General features: G+C 33.3%; 1 protein-coding gene across 1 annotated transcript in view; it reads left to right on the top strand.

The window, feature by feature from the left end:
• The first annotated feature begins 4943 nt into the window (after positions 1-4943).
• LOC124540392 overlaps positions 4944-19153 on the top strand; it is a 30506-nt gene continuing 16296 nt past the window's right edge. The window contains exon 1 of the mRNA XM_047117894.1: positions 4944-5043. Within this exon, the coding sequence (XP_046973850.1) occupies positions 4944-5043 (100 nt within the window). The remainder of the gene's footprint in view (positions 5044-19153) is intronic.

Raw genomic sequence — 19153 nt, 5'->3', positions numbered from 1 at the left:
TTTTTAAGAATCTTTAGCACCGACGTATTTTAGTATAAGACATTAATCTTAAACGACTTAACATGCAAGTGTTCCACTGTTAGAAAAGGGCTTCCTGTCTTCATGGGGCATTTTTAGCATTCACATATTTTTGTTCACAGCTGAGCTGAAGATCAGATGTGTATTCCCACTTTGAACGCGTTTCATTAACTTGAAATCAAGTAATTTATCTGAGTCATCTTGTTTCTAGTGATCTAAGATAGACAGTGTTCTTTCAATAATACAAGGTAATTATTAATTGCTCAGAATAATTTAAAGGTATAGAAATGGACTATGCGTTTTTAATCGTTCCTGTTGTCAAATAAAACATTCTATTTGACAGATATATTTAGCAATTATCCCTAATAGTGGTGCGTCATTGGATACGCTACCGTGAAACGCAATTTTAAGAAAAGGCGTGTATGTAGAATAACTTAAAATCTTATAATTATAATTTTTGTTATTTAACGACCATGATCCACAATAAGGTTCAAGTTTATTTTAAAATTTATAATCTATCGTTTAAATAATCATCTCTTTACATAATTTTAAAACCATAGATCTAATTTATCAACGATAATGTATGTGTCGTGTGGAAGGTCCCTAATTATAATCATAAGAACACACTTTGTCTTCCACGACAATTAAACAAGGCTTAATCGCGTATGACACGACTAATTAACCGCAAAAGCTAATTGGCGTCGTAATAACAAGGATACACATAATAACGGCGACGTGACCGCAGTTGTCACCTAAACTGGCAACACGAATTATGGCCAGTGTGGTTTTGATGTAAATATCGCAAATGTAAAAATTATGACCAGATTATCGGTAACCCGGCCTGGTGGGTCAAACACGGAGTCAGATCCTGCAGTTTCAAATCCAGGCAAATACACCGTACTTGACGTTAGCGTATGGAGTAGCGTAAGGGAATGTATCCATTTTTTTTTTAATCCAGATAAGTACGACGTTCTTGACGTAGCTTAAGAGAATGTATGTAAATGTTTTCCTCATCATAATTTGCTTGGTAACTTTGTGAGCCCATCTGGGTAGATACGTCTACTCATCAGATGTAACGCCAAATAGCAGTCAATAGTCGTGTTCCAGCTTGAAGTGTAAGTGAGCCAGTGTATCCAAGGTTTATGTCGCATTGGTGATGGAAGGAATGGTTAATATTTCTTACAGTATCATTGTATATAGGCAGTGGTAACCACTCACCATTGGTTGGCTCACAAGCCTGATTACTTATATCTTAAAAAAAAGATAGTCGTCATCCAAGCGAATCTAAGTCCCGAAACCTTCGAAGATATTTTACATGAAATGCAATTCGGGTCATGTGTCAGAATGTGTGATTGGTGTTGTTATATTATAAGTGAATTTCGCAATTTGCACTCGCGGTTTCAATAACTGCAACTTGCAATGTTTACACTGAACGTAGAATCGTTAGTCGTAATTTTGGTTGTTTGTGCTTCATTTGAATAGTCGGTTTCTGACACAGAGTTTCCTATATGTTAAATTGTAATTAGTCCGATAAATTGACGCTGTTTTAAAGCAAGATGTTAATATGGTTCAGTGGTTAGAACATGTGGATATAAGCCAATGATTATAGGACGAGTAAGAGCTGAATTACATGGGACTTTGTATCTTGTATTTGTGTTCAGCCGAGACGGCGCAGTGATCACAACGCGTACATCTTAACCGTTGAATGCGGGTTCAAACCCCAGCAAGCTCCAATGAATTTTCATATGCTTAATTGGTGCTTATAATTCATCTCGAGCTCGGCGGTGAAGGAAAACATCGTGAGGAAACCTGTTTGTGTCTTATTTCAACATTTTTTTTCCACATGTGAATTCGCCAACCCGCATTGGATCAGCGTGGTGGAATATACTCCAAACCTCCTTAAAAGAGTACCCTTCGCCGAGTAGTGGGAAATTTACTGGCTGTAATTATTAATATTTATTTATATTTATAACCCTTTTTATAACACATCATTTAATAGGAGCACAAAAGCGTGGAACTGATACTCTTTGATTCACAGGAAATATTATTACATATAAATGTATTTAGCTGACAAGACTTTGTATTTGAAATGTTGGAAAAGACTAGCTATTGAGTTTCTAGCCATCTCGGTAGAATGTTTAGTCTGAAACGATAACATTACGTTTAATACAGTTCTGTAAAATGACGATTCAAAAGTATTTGTTAAAATTAAATTTTAATTTTCCTACTTGCATAAAGTATATTTTGATTTTGATTTTCTGATATACTTTCACACTTACTTAAAAATACCTGCTATTAAATTAAATGCTGCTACACCCTATAACAAAAATGTGTAACTATAGCTACCCGATCGGGTTTAGGAGTCTACATAAAATTTATATCGTTATGTTCATAACTTCATTGGTTTACGCGGTTCATGCCAGTAAAAAACCCAGTCACTTAGGCATCATCATCATCATCATCATCAGCCCGTTTTTGTCCACTGCTGGACATAGGCCTCTCCAAGTGCACGCCACTGTGGTCTTTATCCGGCTACTCGCATCTACCTCAAACTGCCAGACCACAATTTTTAAGACATTTTTCACTTCGCACAGCCTTAACAAAACCAGCTATTGTCTATGTTTTCTCCAAACAGATACGACTTGGGAACCTTTTAGAAAAAGCCTACACAATAAGAGCTACTGATTTGCAAGGGAGATGAAAGTCACTTTCTATTTGATGAACCTCCTGCTTCCATCCCATAAAAAAGTAGCGAGAAGACTCTTAGTGTCAAAATTGGCTGTACAAGATACCTCAGTAGCAATTACAAAGATAATCTTCAGGCAATCTTAAGCCCTAAATGTATCCGTAATTTAATCTACATTGTACTAAATACGGTTATTATTAACCGGTAAACATACTATTGAGCGGATATGCGACGCCCGATGAGAGTGCACTGACCCTTAACTATTATAACAGAATATCCAACCGAATACAACACTGGTACATCGTTATAAATATATGATTTAAACTCATAATATTATCATTCCATACGCATTAAGTATTCTCACAGTCTGGGTTAATTTCACTTCAATGACTGTTTACAATAACCATTAATTAACGGAATCTCGCAAATGCTCCAACTTCCTCTTAAGCCCTTATCTAATTGTAATATAACCCTTGAACGTTATTAGCCTATGTTCAATGTTTAATTAATCGAATTACCTTTTTGATAAATTATTTAATTTTACTGGGAAAAGAAATCAAATTATATTTCAGATAGATTTAATTTCATCATAATCATTTCATTTATATATTAGATAAGAGTCGAAAATGTTCCTAGATTAGTTAATTTCATGCTCGGATGAAAGTAAACATCTTCAGAAAATAAACAACCTCAAAAACCACATCTGAGCAACTCTCAATATTCTCTAAAAAGGGAAGAAGACTCATCGGTAAGGCATTCGATGGCTGTTACTCCCGAAAAAAATGTATGGACAAAGTTATTTGTTTTGTTTTCTAAAATATGATACTTTATTTGGGTTTTCCTCCTCAAACTGTTTGATAGATAATAGTTTGACTTTATTGCTTTTTAATTGCATTACATTTTCAATCCGTATAAAAACGTATTACTCTGCACTCGAATCAGATATTAAAAATTCCAAATTTGTATTCTTTCCAAATGAATATTGCATCAAGAAATTTCCGGTCAAGAAATCGAAAAAAATAAACTGATTACACAAATCTTTATTGAATTATACAATTTTGGATTTTATTAACAGAAGAATAAAGCATACAATCGTGTATCTGAAAGCAATACGTTCGTAGCAGTCGTAGCAAACGAATGCCTTTGTTGAAGCGTAACGGAAATGAACCTCGGAGTGTTGGGGAAGTCTACCCTGAGGATAGAATTTGTACTCTAAAAAAGCTATGGTATAATAAAAAACTCAAGGAAACTGCAATCAGCTTTCAACAGAAGCAGAAATAAACTTTTAGCATCCTCTTGATTAAATTCTATAAATGGAAAATTCATATAACAGTTTATGTAATTTCATAGAGAAAATAGTTGAATTGAGTCTAAGTCTAAGTGGAGATTATGGAGTGGAATTTTGAGTGAATTAAATATACGAGTAAGTATTTTAAATTACTTTTTTGTTCCATTTGCTGTTGAAAAGCTTGGCCCTTAGAGTAGTGATGCAAAAAGCTTTATCAAAAGTATATCACCTCGCCTCATTGACTCCACTGGTGACAGGAAGGCTGGTTCGTTTTTTGCCCAGAGAATCGGAATTGCGATTCAACGGGGAAATGCTGCTAGCATTCTTCACACCATACCACGCGGCCAAGATTTCTAAAGTAACTAGTTCATATGTGTATATATTTAAGTTGATAATACGAGTAAGTGAATCAACTTAGGCGTCTAATAATTTGAAACATAATTCAATAGTTGGGAACTTTTTCTTTAATGTCAACGAGGCCGGAAAGGAAATTATCGGTCCGAGCACTTACCAAGCGGAGGCTGCCAAAACTGTAACAGATACGTGAAAACTTTGTATAAAAGGTTTGTAGATCGCCCAAATATATACAGGAGAGTCCGCAATAGCTTTAAGCTATATTTAATATTATAACTTACAGCAGAAATTTAGTTTTGTTGCACAATTTTTCAAAATAAATAACCTAATAATATTTTAGGTAATTACTGGTGAAGAAAATTGTTAGTATTTTAGATGGGTAGCTATGGTAATAGTACTGAATATTTGATTTATTTATATGTGATAGTAATCATCAAGGGCTATTAGAGATGTGTCAGATGAAACTAAGTTACAATTGAATTCCAAATTGTAGCCGCGTGATGGGAAACTAATACGTTTTTATTTTTTAACTAGCACCTAATGGCTTATAAATCGGTAGATAAATTTTGCCAACGTGGTGACATAAATACTCCCGAAATGCATTATCTCTCTTTGTCTCCGAAATCATCTGAAAATAATAAATTGTCAAAACAAGAGGAACTCGGTTCCGGAGTCGACGTAGAAATGTTAGAATTAGGTTCGAGAGACGTAATCGCTTTATCCTTTAGAAAATACTGTCTATACAAAAGCGTGTGCTTAAGATGTGGGGACAATGAGCGGTGAAATTGTGGCCGTCTCGAAATTGTTAAAAAGCAATTTTTCTATGCGGCGAGCGCAGAGAAATAAATCTCATTCCATCTGCTTTATTTTCACTCGGAAAATTGAGATTTGGTAGATTGCTATATTGTTTCAAAACGTTACCTACCTCGACGTATTGAATTTTCCACTTTAGTTTTTCAATCTAGATTATTCTTGAGTCTTTTATTATTTTTGTGTTTTCCAAGCTACTTGAAATTAATTAAAGTCTTGTGTTTTGTTTTTAATTTGATTTTCTCTTTAATCCTCTAACGTGATAATTTTAAAATGATTTGTATAAGCGTATTCATTTAAGTATTAGTTGCATATTTAGTGCCTTCTTTAAAATTATGTTATAAAATTTTAAGCAGTCTGTTATTTTTTGTAGCACTGATTAATCAGTGCTACAAAAAATAATAATAATGTATATGTAGCAGTTCCAGTTAATTTTGAGGAAAGGAGTTCCAGATAATACCAATTCATTGCAGTATTAAATTACCATTTCATTCTGTGTTTGAGGTCGAAATAAAACATTGTAAAATCACCGAATCGAAAAACTGTTCCATAATCTGAAGCAGAGTAGAGTGTTTGATTCGGCTCGTGTTTTTGATAAAACTTTAAAAAAGTATGACATTTACGGATTTTCACGTCGATGTTTTTAGAAAAATATTTTAATCTCCCAACGTAAAGTATACTACACTGATGTACATATGTGGCACGGGATCAAAAGCTGTCAATACAATGAAGCAAAATAATAATATTATAATAGTGACCATTATATGTGATGATGTAATATTAAGATGGCGTTATAATGTATCATGTCATTTTCAAATAAAAATAATAAATGATACAAAAATAGATATAAATTAAAAAAAAACGCCAAAAATACAGATACAGTTTCAATTAGATATCTGTGTTTATAAGTTAAAATGAGCAAATATTAAAAGCAAGAGATATACAATTGACCGCTGTCATAATTTTATATAATGCATTAAATATTCTCAATTAACGGAGCGAAATAGAAGCCAAACGAACAAACAAGAATGACGCAAAATTATATGCAGCTATATAATATAAACTCCTAACAGTCGGCTTTAGTAAAATAATAACTGTGTAATGCTATTAGTAAAGAGTACATTTGTTCTGTTAAAACAAAATGGCGAATACAAAGTTTTAACTAGAACCAGTTACAATATAACTTATAACGACGTTCGTTTTAATGATATTATTTTAGTAAATATAACCGCCATTAAATTAATGGTTTCATTTCAAACATTATTTTTCTGACGTTTTCCAACTATCAGAAGTTATTGCTGCTATCAAGATTCGAATAATTTTCTCATTTTTAGAAATATCGAAACCCATTTTGTATGCTAAACATTTTTATTCACTAAATCAGAATTATTTTTCCAATTCAGCTTTTGATATTGGTAATAATGATAAAGAAACTACGACTTCATGAATCATTACATTTAGAACAATGATAATTATAAAGCCGAGATTGCCCAGTGGTTAGAAGGGGTGGATCTTAACCGATGATTGCGGGTTCAAACCCAGGAAAGCACCACTGAATATTCAAGTGCCTAATTTGTATTTATAATTCATCTCGTGCTCGGCGGTGAAGGAAAACATCGTGAGGAAACCCGCATGTGTCTAAAATCTTAGAAATTCTGCCACATGTGTATTCCACCAAACCGCATTGAAACCACGTGGTGGAATGTTTTCATAACTTTTTCCTCAATGTGGAGGCCTTCACATATCACATCATCAGCCCAGGCCATCAGGCCTCTCCAAGTGCACTGTGGTCTTTCTCCGGCTACTTGCATCCAGCTCCTGCCTGCCGCCTTCCGTTTATCGTCACTCCACCGTGCCAGAGTACGTCCTACACTACGTTCGACGAGACACGGTCTCCACTCTAGAACACGTTTTCCCCAATGGTTGTCGGTTGTACGACAAATATGACCAGCCCACTGCCACTTCAGCTTACTAATCCGGTGGGCTATTTCGATGACTTTGGTTCTTTGACAGATCACCTCATTTCTGATTCGATCCCTCAGAGAAACGCCGAGCATAGCCTTTTCTATAGCACCCTGAGCGACTTTAAACTGGTGGATCAGTCTTGTCGTGAGTGTCCACGTTTCGCCTTAGCCCAGCAGTGGGAAACTTACAGGCTGTTGTTGCTGTAATGAAATAAATGGAATAGAAACTGTCTCCTTAATTATTTGGACTGTATCCTGTGTTTCTTTTTTGACCAGAAAAAAACAGTAAAAGAACTAATTCGAAATTGCAAGTGTGTCCTTGCCTTAATAAGCAATTTAAGTCATCGATACAGTACCTTATGAGCTTGACGAAATAGACAGCGCCGTTGTGCTTTTCATAATTTGCTTATCTCTTAGGAATTTGAATTCGGGTGTTGATAAAATAGTTAATTTATTTTTGGAACATGATAGTTCAAAATTGTTTGTAACATTAAGTCAAAGTGAAATAGATAATGATTTTCAATTACATATCTATTCGCTTCCATAAGCACTCAGATAGTATATCCCCTGTAGGTATTATTGGTAGATAGACATATTACCGATAAGCGATAAAATAATTTGGTTTTCATTAAGTTCAATCAAGCAAACATCTACAATCTTATAAATTGAAAAAGAAAACACAAATTAATTTCAATATCATAAACAGCAGATACAAAATATTATCAAAACAAATGATCTCGTTGTACTTTCATCACAAAAGAACAGAACATATCATCGACATTATCAGCCCATTCCCTTATTGCTGGAGTGTCATTATCTCAATGGCATCTATACATCGCTGCTCCCACGCACATACGAACACATTTATTACCTTCATTAGCTCCAAGCGAACGCGCAATGATGGAGTGTGTCGATTTGACATGAGGAAATTACCAACATCAAAGAGTTTCAAGAAGATTGTTGAATCAATTTGCCATGAATGGCAATATGCGGGAATACAGATAAATATATTGGGGTACGTTTATTTCCTAAATGCGTTTAATGAAACGCTTGTTATTTCAGATGTTTCATTAAGCGCTTTACGTACGCAATGATAAGTGTGATAGGAAAGAGACAGTTAAGTCTGTTAATGGAAAAATGGCATGGCTTGGCAAAAACTACATAAAGATAAACTTAGCAGAAGATTCTCAAGGAGATCAAACTTAAATGTATTATTATTCTATTAGCATGCAGCAGCGTTCTACAATTCCTGAAAGTTTTTAAAAAGTATCAAGAATTTTAGAACTCAACTGCATACCCAAAGATATTCTTTTTATTTTTGATCTGCTTTGACATTATTCGCTTCGATAAATATGCAGATATTTCATCATTTTTTTAAACAAATAAACGCCAGAACTTTAAAAATCATCAACACTAATATATATGAAAGCGTAAAAATATTTTGCTTTGTATCCTACTTTGTTTTGATAGCGATTTAATCGCACTTTAGTAATAGTTCGTCAAAAGTTAGACATGAAAAAATTCATAGGCAATATTTCCTTGACTACAAGCTTGCTTCATAGTAAATTAAAACAAATCTTTTCAGAAGTTCAGCCATGAAAGAGCAACAAATAGACAGACAAATGCATGAAACCACTCAGGGAGACTTCCTCGCTTTATTACTCTCTTAGTTGCTGAATTAAGGAAAATGTGATCATATCGAGGAAGATTCGTATTTATCCCCAGCCTCCTTTTGTTAATCGCTATTTGCGCAATGGCCAGAATGAGCCATTTCTTTGATGCTTTAAAAATAATCGATAGCAGTTTGACGAGAACCACATAAGATATTATTATGATCACGCTCAGATGAGGTTCGAAGATGATTTAGAGCAGTGTGATCAGCACCTATATGTCTTCCTTTTATAAATATTACATATAAGCTCTAAATTGTGATAAGTCATTTTGATGATATTGATTTCGGTCAGAACAATTATCAATTGAAACTATCCAGTTGCGCAGGATTTGTAAATTTGCACAAGTGTCTTTCTTTCCGCACTTCAGTCCAGAATTTATTCACAGAGACACACAAACCAGTTGTGCAGGATATGATAATGTGCACAAGTGTCTGCACAAGTGCCCTCTTTCTTTCCTCACTTAGGTACAGAATTTATTCACAGAAACACCCAATAATTTCGTATTGAATTAATCCAGGGTTTAAGCCCAAGACTTCGAGAACAAGGCAGTCGAAATGTAATACCCTTTTAAGTACTAAATGTTTAATAATTACAGCATTCGTAGGTAATTTAACATAAATTTAATTTAAACGACTCCTCCATTATTACATTGTAACGACAATCAGATTCGAAACGCCATCTGCATTGGTCTCATTTACATGTCTGACCTGAACAATCACAAAGCTGAGTATATATACCCAAGCGACTTTGGACTCTATAACTACATCATTAGATATAGAATCGCTTAAGTATTAACAATAAATTATCTTGCCTTGTGTGAAGAGGGGGCGTGCATAATTTGGGTGTCGAGGGTTTGCGAGGAACAATTTACTTGTGGTCATCCTCGAGGATATTAAGTCCTTTGTAAGACGGTGTGGCGGATTGTTTGAAGCGAAGATCTTGTTAATCTGACAATGGTAATTGTAATTACAGTGATACTGTCGTGGTGACAGCTAACCGCGCGTATGCGAACAGTATCAGTTGCGACCACGGGCACATACTAATACGTATGTGTAACAGGAGAAGTAAATTTAAAATTGAACCTTCAAGAAAAGAGCGTTCTCCTTTCGTAAAGGCCGGCAACGCACCTGGCAATCCCATGTCCATAGGTGGTGGTAGTCACTTTCCATCAGATGAGCCTCCTGCTCGAAAAAAACTATCATTATGTATTATAAAACAAAGTCTCTCAGCCGCGTTTGTCTGTCTGCATGTTCGCGATAATCTCCTAAACTACTGAACGGATTTTCATGCGATTTTTACTAATAGATAGAGGAATGTTTAAATACATCATTTATTAAGGTTTTTGTGCTAATAAGTTGAAACTATTATTAAATAAGTCGAGACTATTACTAAATGTGTGGGAAAATAGCAAAAAAAAATATTTAAAAAAAATCCTATGTCTAACTTTATATAGTTTACGTTCGTCGATGATAAATTAGTTAGTCAGGATATGATTTTTTATATATAAAAGATTGTTATAATATTATATATGTATCGGTTACGGGACCGCTCCAGACCCGAAAAATACTAAAAAACCAAAATTGATATTTATATAAAAAAGTTATAATAAAAGGTAACTCATCAATGTATTTTATCTTATATAATAAATAATTACATAACAAGCATGACACTATATAGGTGAGTATAAAGTGGTTGCAGATTGGTAAGGTGGTGGGGGGTAAAAAAGTAAAAGTAAAGTAACAGCCTGTACATTCCCACTGCTGGACTAAGGCCTCCTCTTCCATTAAGGAAAGGATTTGGAACATAACCCACCACGCTGTTCCAATGCCGGTTGGTGGAATGCACATGTGGCAGAATTTCGATGACATTAGACACATGCAGGTTTCCTCACGATGTTTTCCTTCACCGCCGAGCACGAGATGAATTATAAACACAAATTAAGCACATATGTATAGTGGTGCTTGCCTGGGTTTGAACTCGCAATCATGGGTTAAGATGCACGCTAACCACTGGGCCATCTCAGCTTACACTGGTAGTGACGGTACAATCTTACAAAACCGCCCATTGATGTTTCATATCCATATCAACCACAGATGCATGCAGTGTATGTATGTGTGTGTCTATATCACACTAACCAATTACATACATTGGACTCTATAACTAAAACGATACAATTAATTATTATTGCAACTAATTACGCAATATAATTGGTTAATATTATAAGTTATTTTCAAGTCCATTTAGTAATGCATTGTTTAAATTAAAAGCTTAATTCAATTAATCATTATGTTTAATGCTAATTGCAAATATAATAGCTATTATCCGCGGCTTTGCTTGCGTAAAATATTAACGTATTTATAAATTAGCTTAAAATATTACGTTTATGATCGGTATATAAAGCCTATCTTCTCTAGTCTTTTCTTAGGCTCTAGACTATTTGTGTACCAAATTTCATCCGTCAAGTGATTTTGGCGTGCACAACATACAAATAATAAATAGATATGAGACAACATTACATACATTACTCTGATCCCAATTTAAGTAGCTAAAGCACTTGTGTTATGGAATATCAGAAGTAAGTATAGCTGATAAAAAAGCGTGGAGTTAATACTAATAATAGAGTTACTTTCGCATTTATAATATTAGTATGGAAGAATGGATTTAAACATTTAATTTAAGTAAGTAGACACTTATACTACATGCTTATATACTTTGTGTATAACAAAATCAGGACAATTTAATAAAATATTCCTAAACTGCTTTAAATATTATAATACATATTAGAATTACTATTTAATTACTATTGATTAAATAGGATATGTTAAATTGGTTTGGAACGATCGGATACCAGAATATTTAATACAAAATAAAATAAACAATTCTTATTTCACTCGTATGAATGCCTATACAATCTATATTAATATTATAAATGTGAAAGTAACTTACCCTCCAAGAAAGGACTAAGGCTACTTTTTGCTAAACACATGACAACATCCTAAAATGCGAACAAAGCCGCAGGCGTGTACTAGCACATTATATATCTGATTATAATTTGACGGGATAGCATCATACGTAAAGCTGCTGGTTCGAATTGTAAAACTAGATTAGTTTGACATCTTCTCAAATTAAGTAAACTTATATTTCTTAAAGATCAGGAAAGCTCTTGATGTTGTAGGGGCTCGTAATCATCTTCCCATGAGGTGAGCCTTCTCAGTGAGCTTATTTGTTACACTTACTTGTTCACTTCAGGGCTCGTCCCTCGAGTCGGGGTGAGCAGGTGTCTGGTGATTAAGTGGCAACCCTTTTCTTTGTCACTTCCGAATACATGAGTTGTTCCGTACGTATGTAGATTTAGGTGTTCCACATCAATGATTGTTTTCAACCGACTTCCAAAAGGAGGAGGTTATCAATTCGTCTGTATTTTTTTTTTTTTTTTTTTTTATGTTTGTTACCTCATAACTTTTCACAGGGTGGACCGATTTTGATAATTTTTTTTTTGTTTGAAAGGTAGTGCTTCCCGTGGGGTCCCATTTTTTTTATTTTTTTTTCCGATGACGGTATCCATGTGAAAACGACATAAGTCTTAAATTTGCATTATGTATATGCGCGACAAATAGGTGAATAACTGAAAATCACGTTAACCAATTTTGATAATTCTTTTTTTATTATAAAATATATACTTCAAGGGTAATTTGGTGAAAGTTTGGCAAGGTTCTGAGCACAGGATCCATGTCAAAGTAACGGAACTGAAGGGAACGGAACAATTCTGAGGAGCGATACTCGGTCGAATTTTTTATTTATAGGTTATTTGGATATTTGAGTCACCTTCCGTAATGTGGTTATGTTTATGTAATTATCATAGTCGAATATTATATATTATAATCAACTAGCTACCCACCCCGGCTTCGCACGGGTGCAATACTGATACTAAATATACTACAGAATTTGTTTATATACGACATCACATCGCAAACTTCTAAAATTATCAGTGTTTCTTTACTATATTGTTCATGTATTATATACACAAACCTTCACCTTGAATCACACTATCTTTTAAAAAAAACCGCATCAAAATCCGTTGCGTAGATTTAAAGATATAGGGACAGAGAAAGCGACTTTGTTTTATACTATGTAGTGATGGAACTCCTAAACGGCTCGCAGTTAGGGTGCGATATGGGGCAGAATTTCTTACTATCTTTAATCAAATTTTGTGTATGTGATGTGATGTCATATGATGTACGAAATATAGTTGGTCTTTTTCAAAGTTTTTTTGCTGAGTTCGATTACAGCTCTTTCGAGGGATCCTTGTAGTTTACGCCGCGTGACGTATTAAATCCGCATTTTCGAAAGTCTATTTTTGCTTTATTCGCAAGTTTCCTTTGAAATTGTCCTCGAAGTAGTTTCTGACTCATATAAACGGAACGCTTAATCTATCCATATTAAAAAAAAATTAGTTAGTCAACATCAGCTTCACTTAAAATCAAAAAATAAATAAAATTTTAACAAAAAGAAAAACCGACTTCAAACAAAACACTATTTTAAAACAAATGAATATGCACGAAAAAGTAATAAAAATAATTGCGTATTCAACATATTTTTTAGAGTCTTCCTAAGTTAAATGAAATGAAAAATATTAGACTACTTAAAAGTCGATTAACGATTATATCATGTAGTTATAATTATTGTTATATTTGGAGTCGGTGTCAGCCAATAAAACCCTACAGTATATCTATCAAAAAACAATACGAGAATACTTTAACAAATATGTTTTTTACAAATTACCTTTTACACAATAATATACTGGATCAATCAAGGGGCTCGTATCGCTTCTTTCTTTTGATTGTTGGGGCAAGGGCACCGTGGCTGACACCAGCTCCAAATATACCAATAACTATAACTACATGATATAATCGTTAATCGACTTTTAAGTAGTCTAATATTTTTCATTTCATTTAACTTAGGAAGACTCTAAAAAATATGTTGAATACGCAATTATTTTTATTACTTTTTCGTGCATATTCATTTGTTTTAAAATAGTGTTTTGTTTGAAGTCGGTTTTTCTTTTTGTTAAAATTTTATTTATTTAAATTACGTTTCCGTACCGATACTGATTGCAACGTTTATTTTACCAGAATAGATAAAAAAAGTCTTTTATGTCAATTGGATTTTGTGGTCATTAATTGCATATTCTATAGATTATTTGAAAATTTGCAAGCAAACAAAGATATTAGACTCTTTTTTAATATAAACGTATCACGAAATGTCTATTTGGTGCAGATGCTAGATAAACGACAGTAGTTCCCAGGGTCTTATGTTCAAACCTCAATGAAAAGTTAGTTTTACCGGTGAAAAGTTCTCAATTAAAGCTTGGAATCTGACCCATTGGTGATATGAATAATATTTCTTAAAGTACCAATATATGTGTATATATGGCCCTTGCTAACCATTTGCCATCAAGTTGAATATTTGTCAGTCAGTCCACAAATATCAAAATCAAAATAAAGTTTATTCAAGTGGGTTTTTACGAGCACTTTTGAGTCGTCATTTTACAATTAAGTGAAGCTACCACCGGTTCGGAAAGTAGATTCTATAGAGAAGAACTGGCAAGCAACTCTTTTTCAACATTTAAAAAATACAAACATATTAGTTAAATACAATTATATATGTATATATGTATGTAATGTATCCTGCCTGGAAGTCAACAGGTATTAATTACAAGCTCTTTTATCATCTACAAAATCTACAAATACAACTACACAATAAACTACAAATATGACAAGAAGTAAAAAAATCTTGTACACACTATATAATATACCCTATTATTTATTCACTAGTAAATAGAAAAATGTGTTAAAGGGTTTATAGAATGTACGAAATAATCTATTATTAATTATTAATGTATCAAATATAAAGCAATTGGATTGAAATATCATATTTATCTTACCTTAAATATACATTATTCATAAATGATATCGTAATCCAACTTATTTAGAGGCAACGACCGAATCTGACTATGACAGCTTAATAAAAGGTGAGCTTGAAATCTGAAAGACACCTTCGTCTCTCAGCGTAGAGGTTTCATTACGATTTAATTTTAATAGGAGCATTGCCCTCTTTACCTCTAATTTCACCTCGTACTGATGGCCCAATGGTTAGAACGCGTGCATCCTAACCGATGGTTGCGGGTTCAAACTCAAGCAAGGACCACTGAATTTTCGTGTGCTTAATTTGTGTTTATAATTCATCTCGTGCTCGGTGACGAAGGATAACATTGCTAGGATTTGAATGATTTCAATGAAGTTCTGCCACATGTGTATCCATCAAACAGCATTGGAGCAGCGTGGTGGAATATGCTCCAAACCTTCTTCTCAAAGGGAGAGAAGGCCTTAGCCTAAGCCTAAGACTAAGCAAACCTAGATAAATTAAAATCATATCATGTCATATTAGTACTCCTAATGATTAACCCATTTCGATATATTTTTTCCGTATATTTTTGGGTCACTGGGTGATTTTGATTGGACTCAGTAGGTGGCACGGCGATTAAGACGTAAATAAAATTCCTATTTCCCTAGGACAAAGTCGGGGAGTAGTATCAATATATAATATTTATGAGATTAAACATCATGTCTCTAAGACCAGTATTTTTCTTTGTTTTTGTGATCGCAGACGTGTTGTTCAGCAATGTGAACAGAATAATTAATGTCCTTTAAAATAAGCTCTCAAATTCCAATAGTGCTTATGTATTTTAGATCAATAAAGTTATTGATCACATGTAGCAAGTAAATCTCAAGAAAATCCTTAAATAAGAGGATGAAGGTAATTCGAAAAATTTTTTATTTGAATGTTGGCGAACCGAATCACAACTGCCGATATGAGCTATATTAATCATTGCTCATATTACCTAAGCATTAACCTTGGCTCAGATGTTATATCCCTTACGCTTGTTATACTGTATCATCCCACAAACGAAAACTCAATATAATAAAGTAGTAGTTTGGTTGTATCCTTTATTTATCAGATCATGTGAAATGTCTCTTACCTATCCAATTTACTTACTATTCAACAAATCTTTGAGTTGCGGTGAAATCCCACTAATTTGGAAAAAATCGTATGTTGTTCCAGTGTTCAAATCAGGTGATAAACACAACGTTCAGAACTATAGACCGATTTCCAAATTATGCGTTTTGGCTAAATTATTTGAGAAAATAATTTACGATCAAATTTTTCCTCTGCTGCGGTCTATAGTTCTTGATCAACAACACGGTTTTATTAGTAAGAAGTCTACTGAAACCAACCTCTGTGAACTTATCCATGAAGTCACTTCAGACATGGATAGAGGGTTCCAAACGGATGTCGTGTATACCGATTTCTCTAAAGCATTTGATAAAATTTCACATAACATATTAATTAACAAGTTAAGAGGAATCGGTATACATGGTGACCTTCTTCGGTGGTTGACATCATACCTTAATAATAGAAGCCAAGCAGTAACCATCAAAGGTTTTTGTTCATCTTTTGCTCCAGTTCCCTCAGGTGTACCTCAGGGGTCTCACCTCGGTCCTCTTCTTTTTATCTTGTATGTAAATGATATATCAAAAATTATTAAGCATTCCTCAATCCTACTATATGCAGATGATATTAAGCTTTGTAAAAGGATTACGTCTTCTACGGACTGCTTACTTCTTCAAGATGACCTTAATAACCTATGCGCATATTGCAAGAATAATTCTTTATTCTTAAATGTAAGAAAATGCAACATCATTTCCTTCACGAGGAGGCATAGTCTTTTTACACATGAATATTGTCTGAATAATACGATAATAAATCGTGTGACCGAGGTGAGAGACCTAGGGATACATCTCGATCAAAAGCTCACTTTTAAGTCCCATATTAATCTGACGGTAGCAAAAGCATTCCGTGTGCTTGGTTTTGTAATAAGAACTGCTAAGGACTTTAAAAACGTCTCCACACTTGCTCTTTTATTTAATTCCCTCGTGAGACCCATATTAGAATATGGATCCATTGTTTGGAATCCGCACTATAAATTGCACATCAACCGCTTGGAAAGTGTACAAAAGAAGTACTTAAAACACCTGCAGTTTAAATTTGATGACTACACTCATAAGCTCAATAAAAGTACTAGTATACTCTCTCTTGCTGATCGTAGAATCGTAAGGGACCAAATGTTTCTGTATAAATTGGTTCGAGGTTCGAGGAATTGTGTAAACTTTCGATGTCCCAGGTTAGCTGCTCGTAAACATTTACTGTTTAATGTGCCTTTAACACGAAGTAAATATGCTCAAAACGTTTTTATTAATCGTGCATGTAATAATTATAACGAAAAATTTAATAACATTGATCTGTTTGAAGTAGATAATGCTAATAAATTGAAAGTGAAAATATTGCAATTGCTTAATGATAATAATAATAATGTATAAATATAAATAAATATATATGAGACAACATCACATACATTACTCTGATCCCAATGTAAGTAGCTGAAGCACTTGTGTTATGGAAATCAGAAGTAACGACGGTACCACAAACACCCAGACCCAAGACAACTTAGAAAACTAATGGTAATCTTCATCGACTCGGCCGGGAATCGAACCCGGGACCTCAGAGTGGCGTACCCATGAAAACCGGCGTACACACCACTCGACCATGGAGGTCGTCAAAATATATATATATATATATATATATATATATATATATATATATATATATATATATATATATATATATATATATATAATTTAATAATATAGGTATATAAATTTTTTGTTATTCTTTTAAATCCGTTATAATTTAAAATTGCTGCCTCTATTAATTTACTAATTTAATTTATAATTTTGTATCTTACATAATTGATTTAATGTTTATTATCTTGATAATTGCTTATTGTTTTCATAGTTTATCTTATAGACAAACTCAGATTAGTTTCATTCTATCAATTATATAAATTATCCTTTAAATTAAAACAAAATTGTAATTGCTGCTATTGTAATTTGTAATATCCTCCTTTTTTTCTTGTTGCTCTAATATTGTATATTAATTTATGAGTGGAAACTTGATTGGCTTGTGATTTAATTTGTATTCGTTAATATTAAGACTTATTGTACTGTTTGTTTCCCAAATAAAATAAAATAAAATAAAAAAATAAAGTATAATAAAATAGCCTCTGTCCTTTCAAGTTTGCTTCATAACAAATTACATCAAATTCGGTTCTGTGCTTTGTTAGTGAAAGAGCGATTATAATGTTAGTATAGAATGCTGCTTAACAATAAAAGGAATGATGAGATGATACTCGTGTATACAAACTCGTTAAGAAGATGCGTGTTGGAATGATTACCAAACATTCTCCTTAAAAATAGGGACATTATCCTTTCAATTTCAATGACGTCACTTAATGAACCACTAATATTACAAGAAACGTCGTTATTAATAAAAGTTTATTAAGAGACTTAAGACTTTACAATAATAAAGTGATATGTTAATCTTTGCACGAAGTAACTACAAATGAAAAAAACTCCAACTGAAGATGACACAAATGAGATCAGTAAGTATAACAGAAACTTTGAGTCAGACAGCGGTCTTAACATAAAAGCAGAATTAAAAGACAGGTTTATTTTATAAATTAACTTAGTCGCTAATGTGAGTGCCCTCGTCTTGCTAAAAGACGCTAGACTTTTGAGTTTGAAATTTCATACAGAGAGTACAACTGATTAAAACGTGAAGAACTACATCTTTAAAGGAGCCAGTTATATATTTTTCTCAAAAATCCGTCGTTTTTCGACCAATGGTATTTCAGCAAATTTTTGCTAGGAGCTTATCAAGCCGTATTATATGGAGTGGAACAGTAAATCTGAACAGTTATTATTTCGAAGTTTCGGCGTAAAAACAATGGCTTTTCAATAAGTGTATATATACCGTACTTTAGACTAGAAATACTCAGTGGCAGTCCAAAGTTTGAATTTCGTAAAGACCATTTTAGTATGACCGCAGTTTTGAGACACTTATGTAAAATAACCACTCTAACCCATCAGTTAATCAATACATATAATAAAATTGGATTGTCTGTTTGTAATATTAAAATAGTCCTAGTTTACTCAATGCATATGTATTTATACACGGTACATATACTAATTTTTGTCTGTCTGTCTGTTTGTTCCGGCTAATCTCTGAAACGGATGGACCGATTTTGCCTGGCTGATAACTGATATAATAAATTAAACGTACAAGGTCGCGGGCGCAGCTAGTCTTTAATAATAATAAAAATACACAGATATTATATTATCATTTTTATAAAGAAACTCTCATAACAGAATAATTACTCCTAGAATTAGCCTATGAACAGCAT

Source organism: Vanessa cardui, chromosome 25 (genome assembly GCF_905220365.1).
Source record: "Vanessa cardui chromosome 25, ilVanCard2.1, whole genome shotgun sequence".
NCBI lineage: Eukaryota > Metazoa > Arthropoda > Insecta > Lepidoptera > Nymphalidae > Vanessa > Vanessa cardui.
Note: the sequence above shows the minus strand (reverse complement) of the source record. Positions and strands in the feature narration are given on the sequence as shown.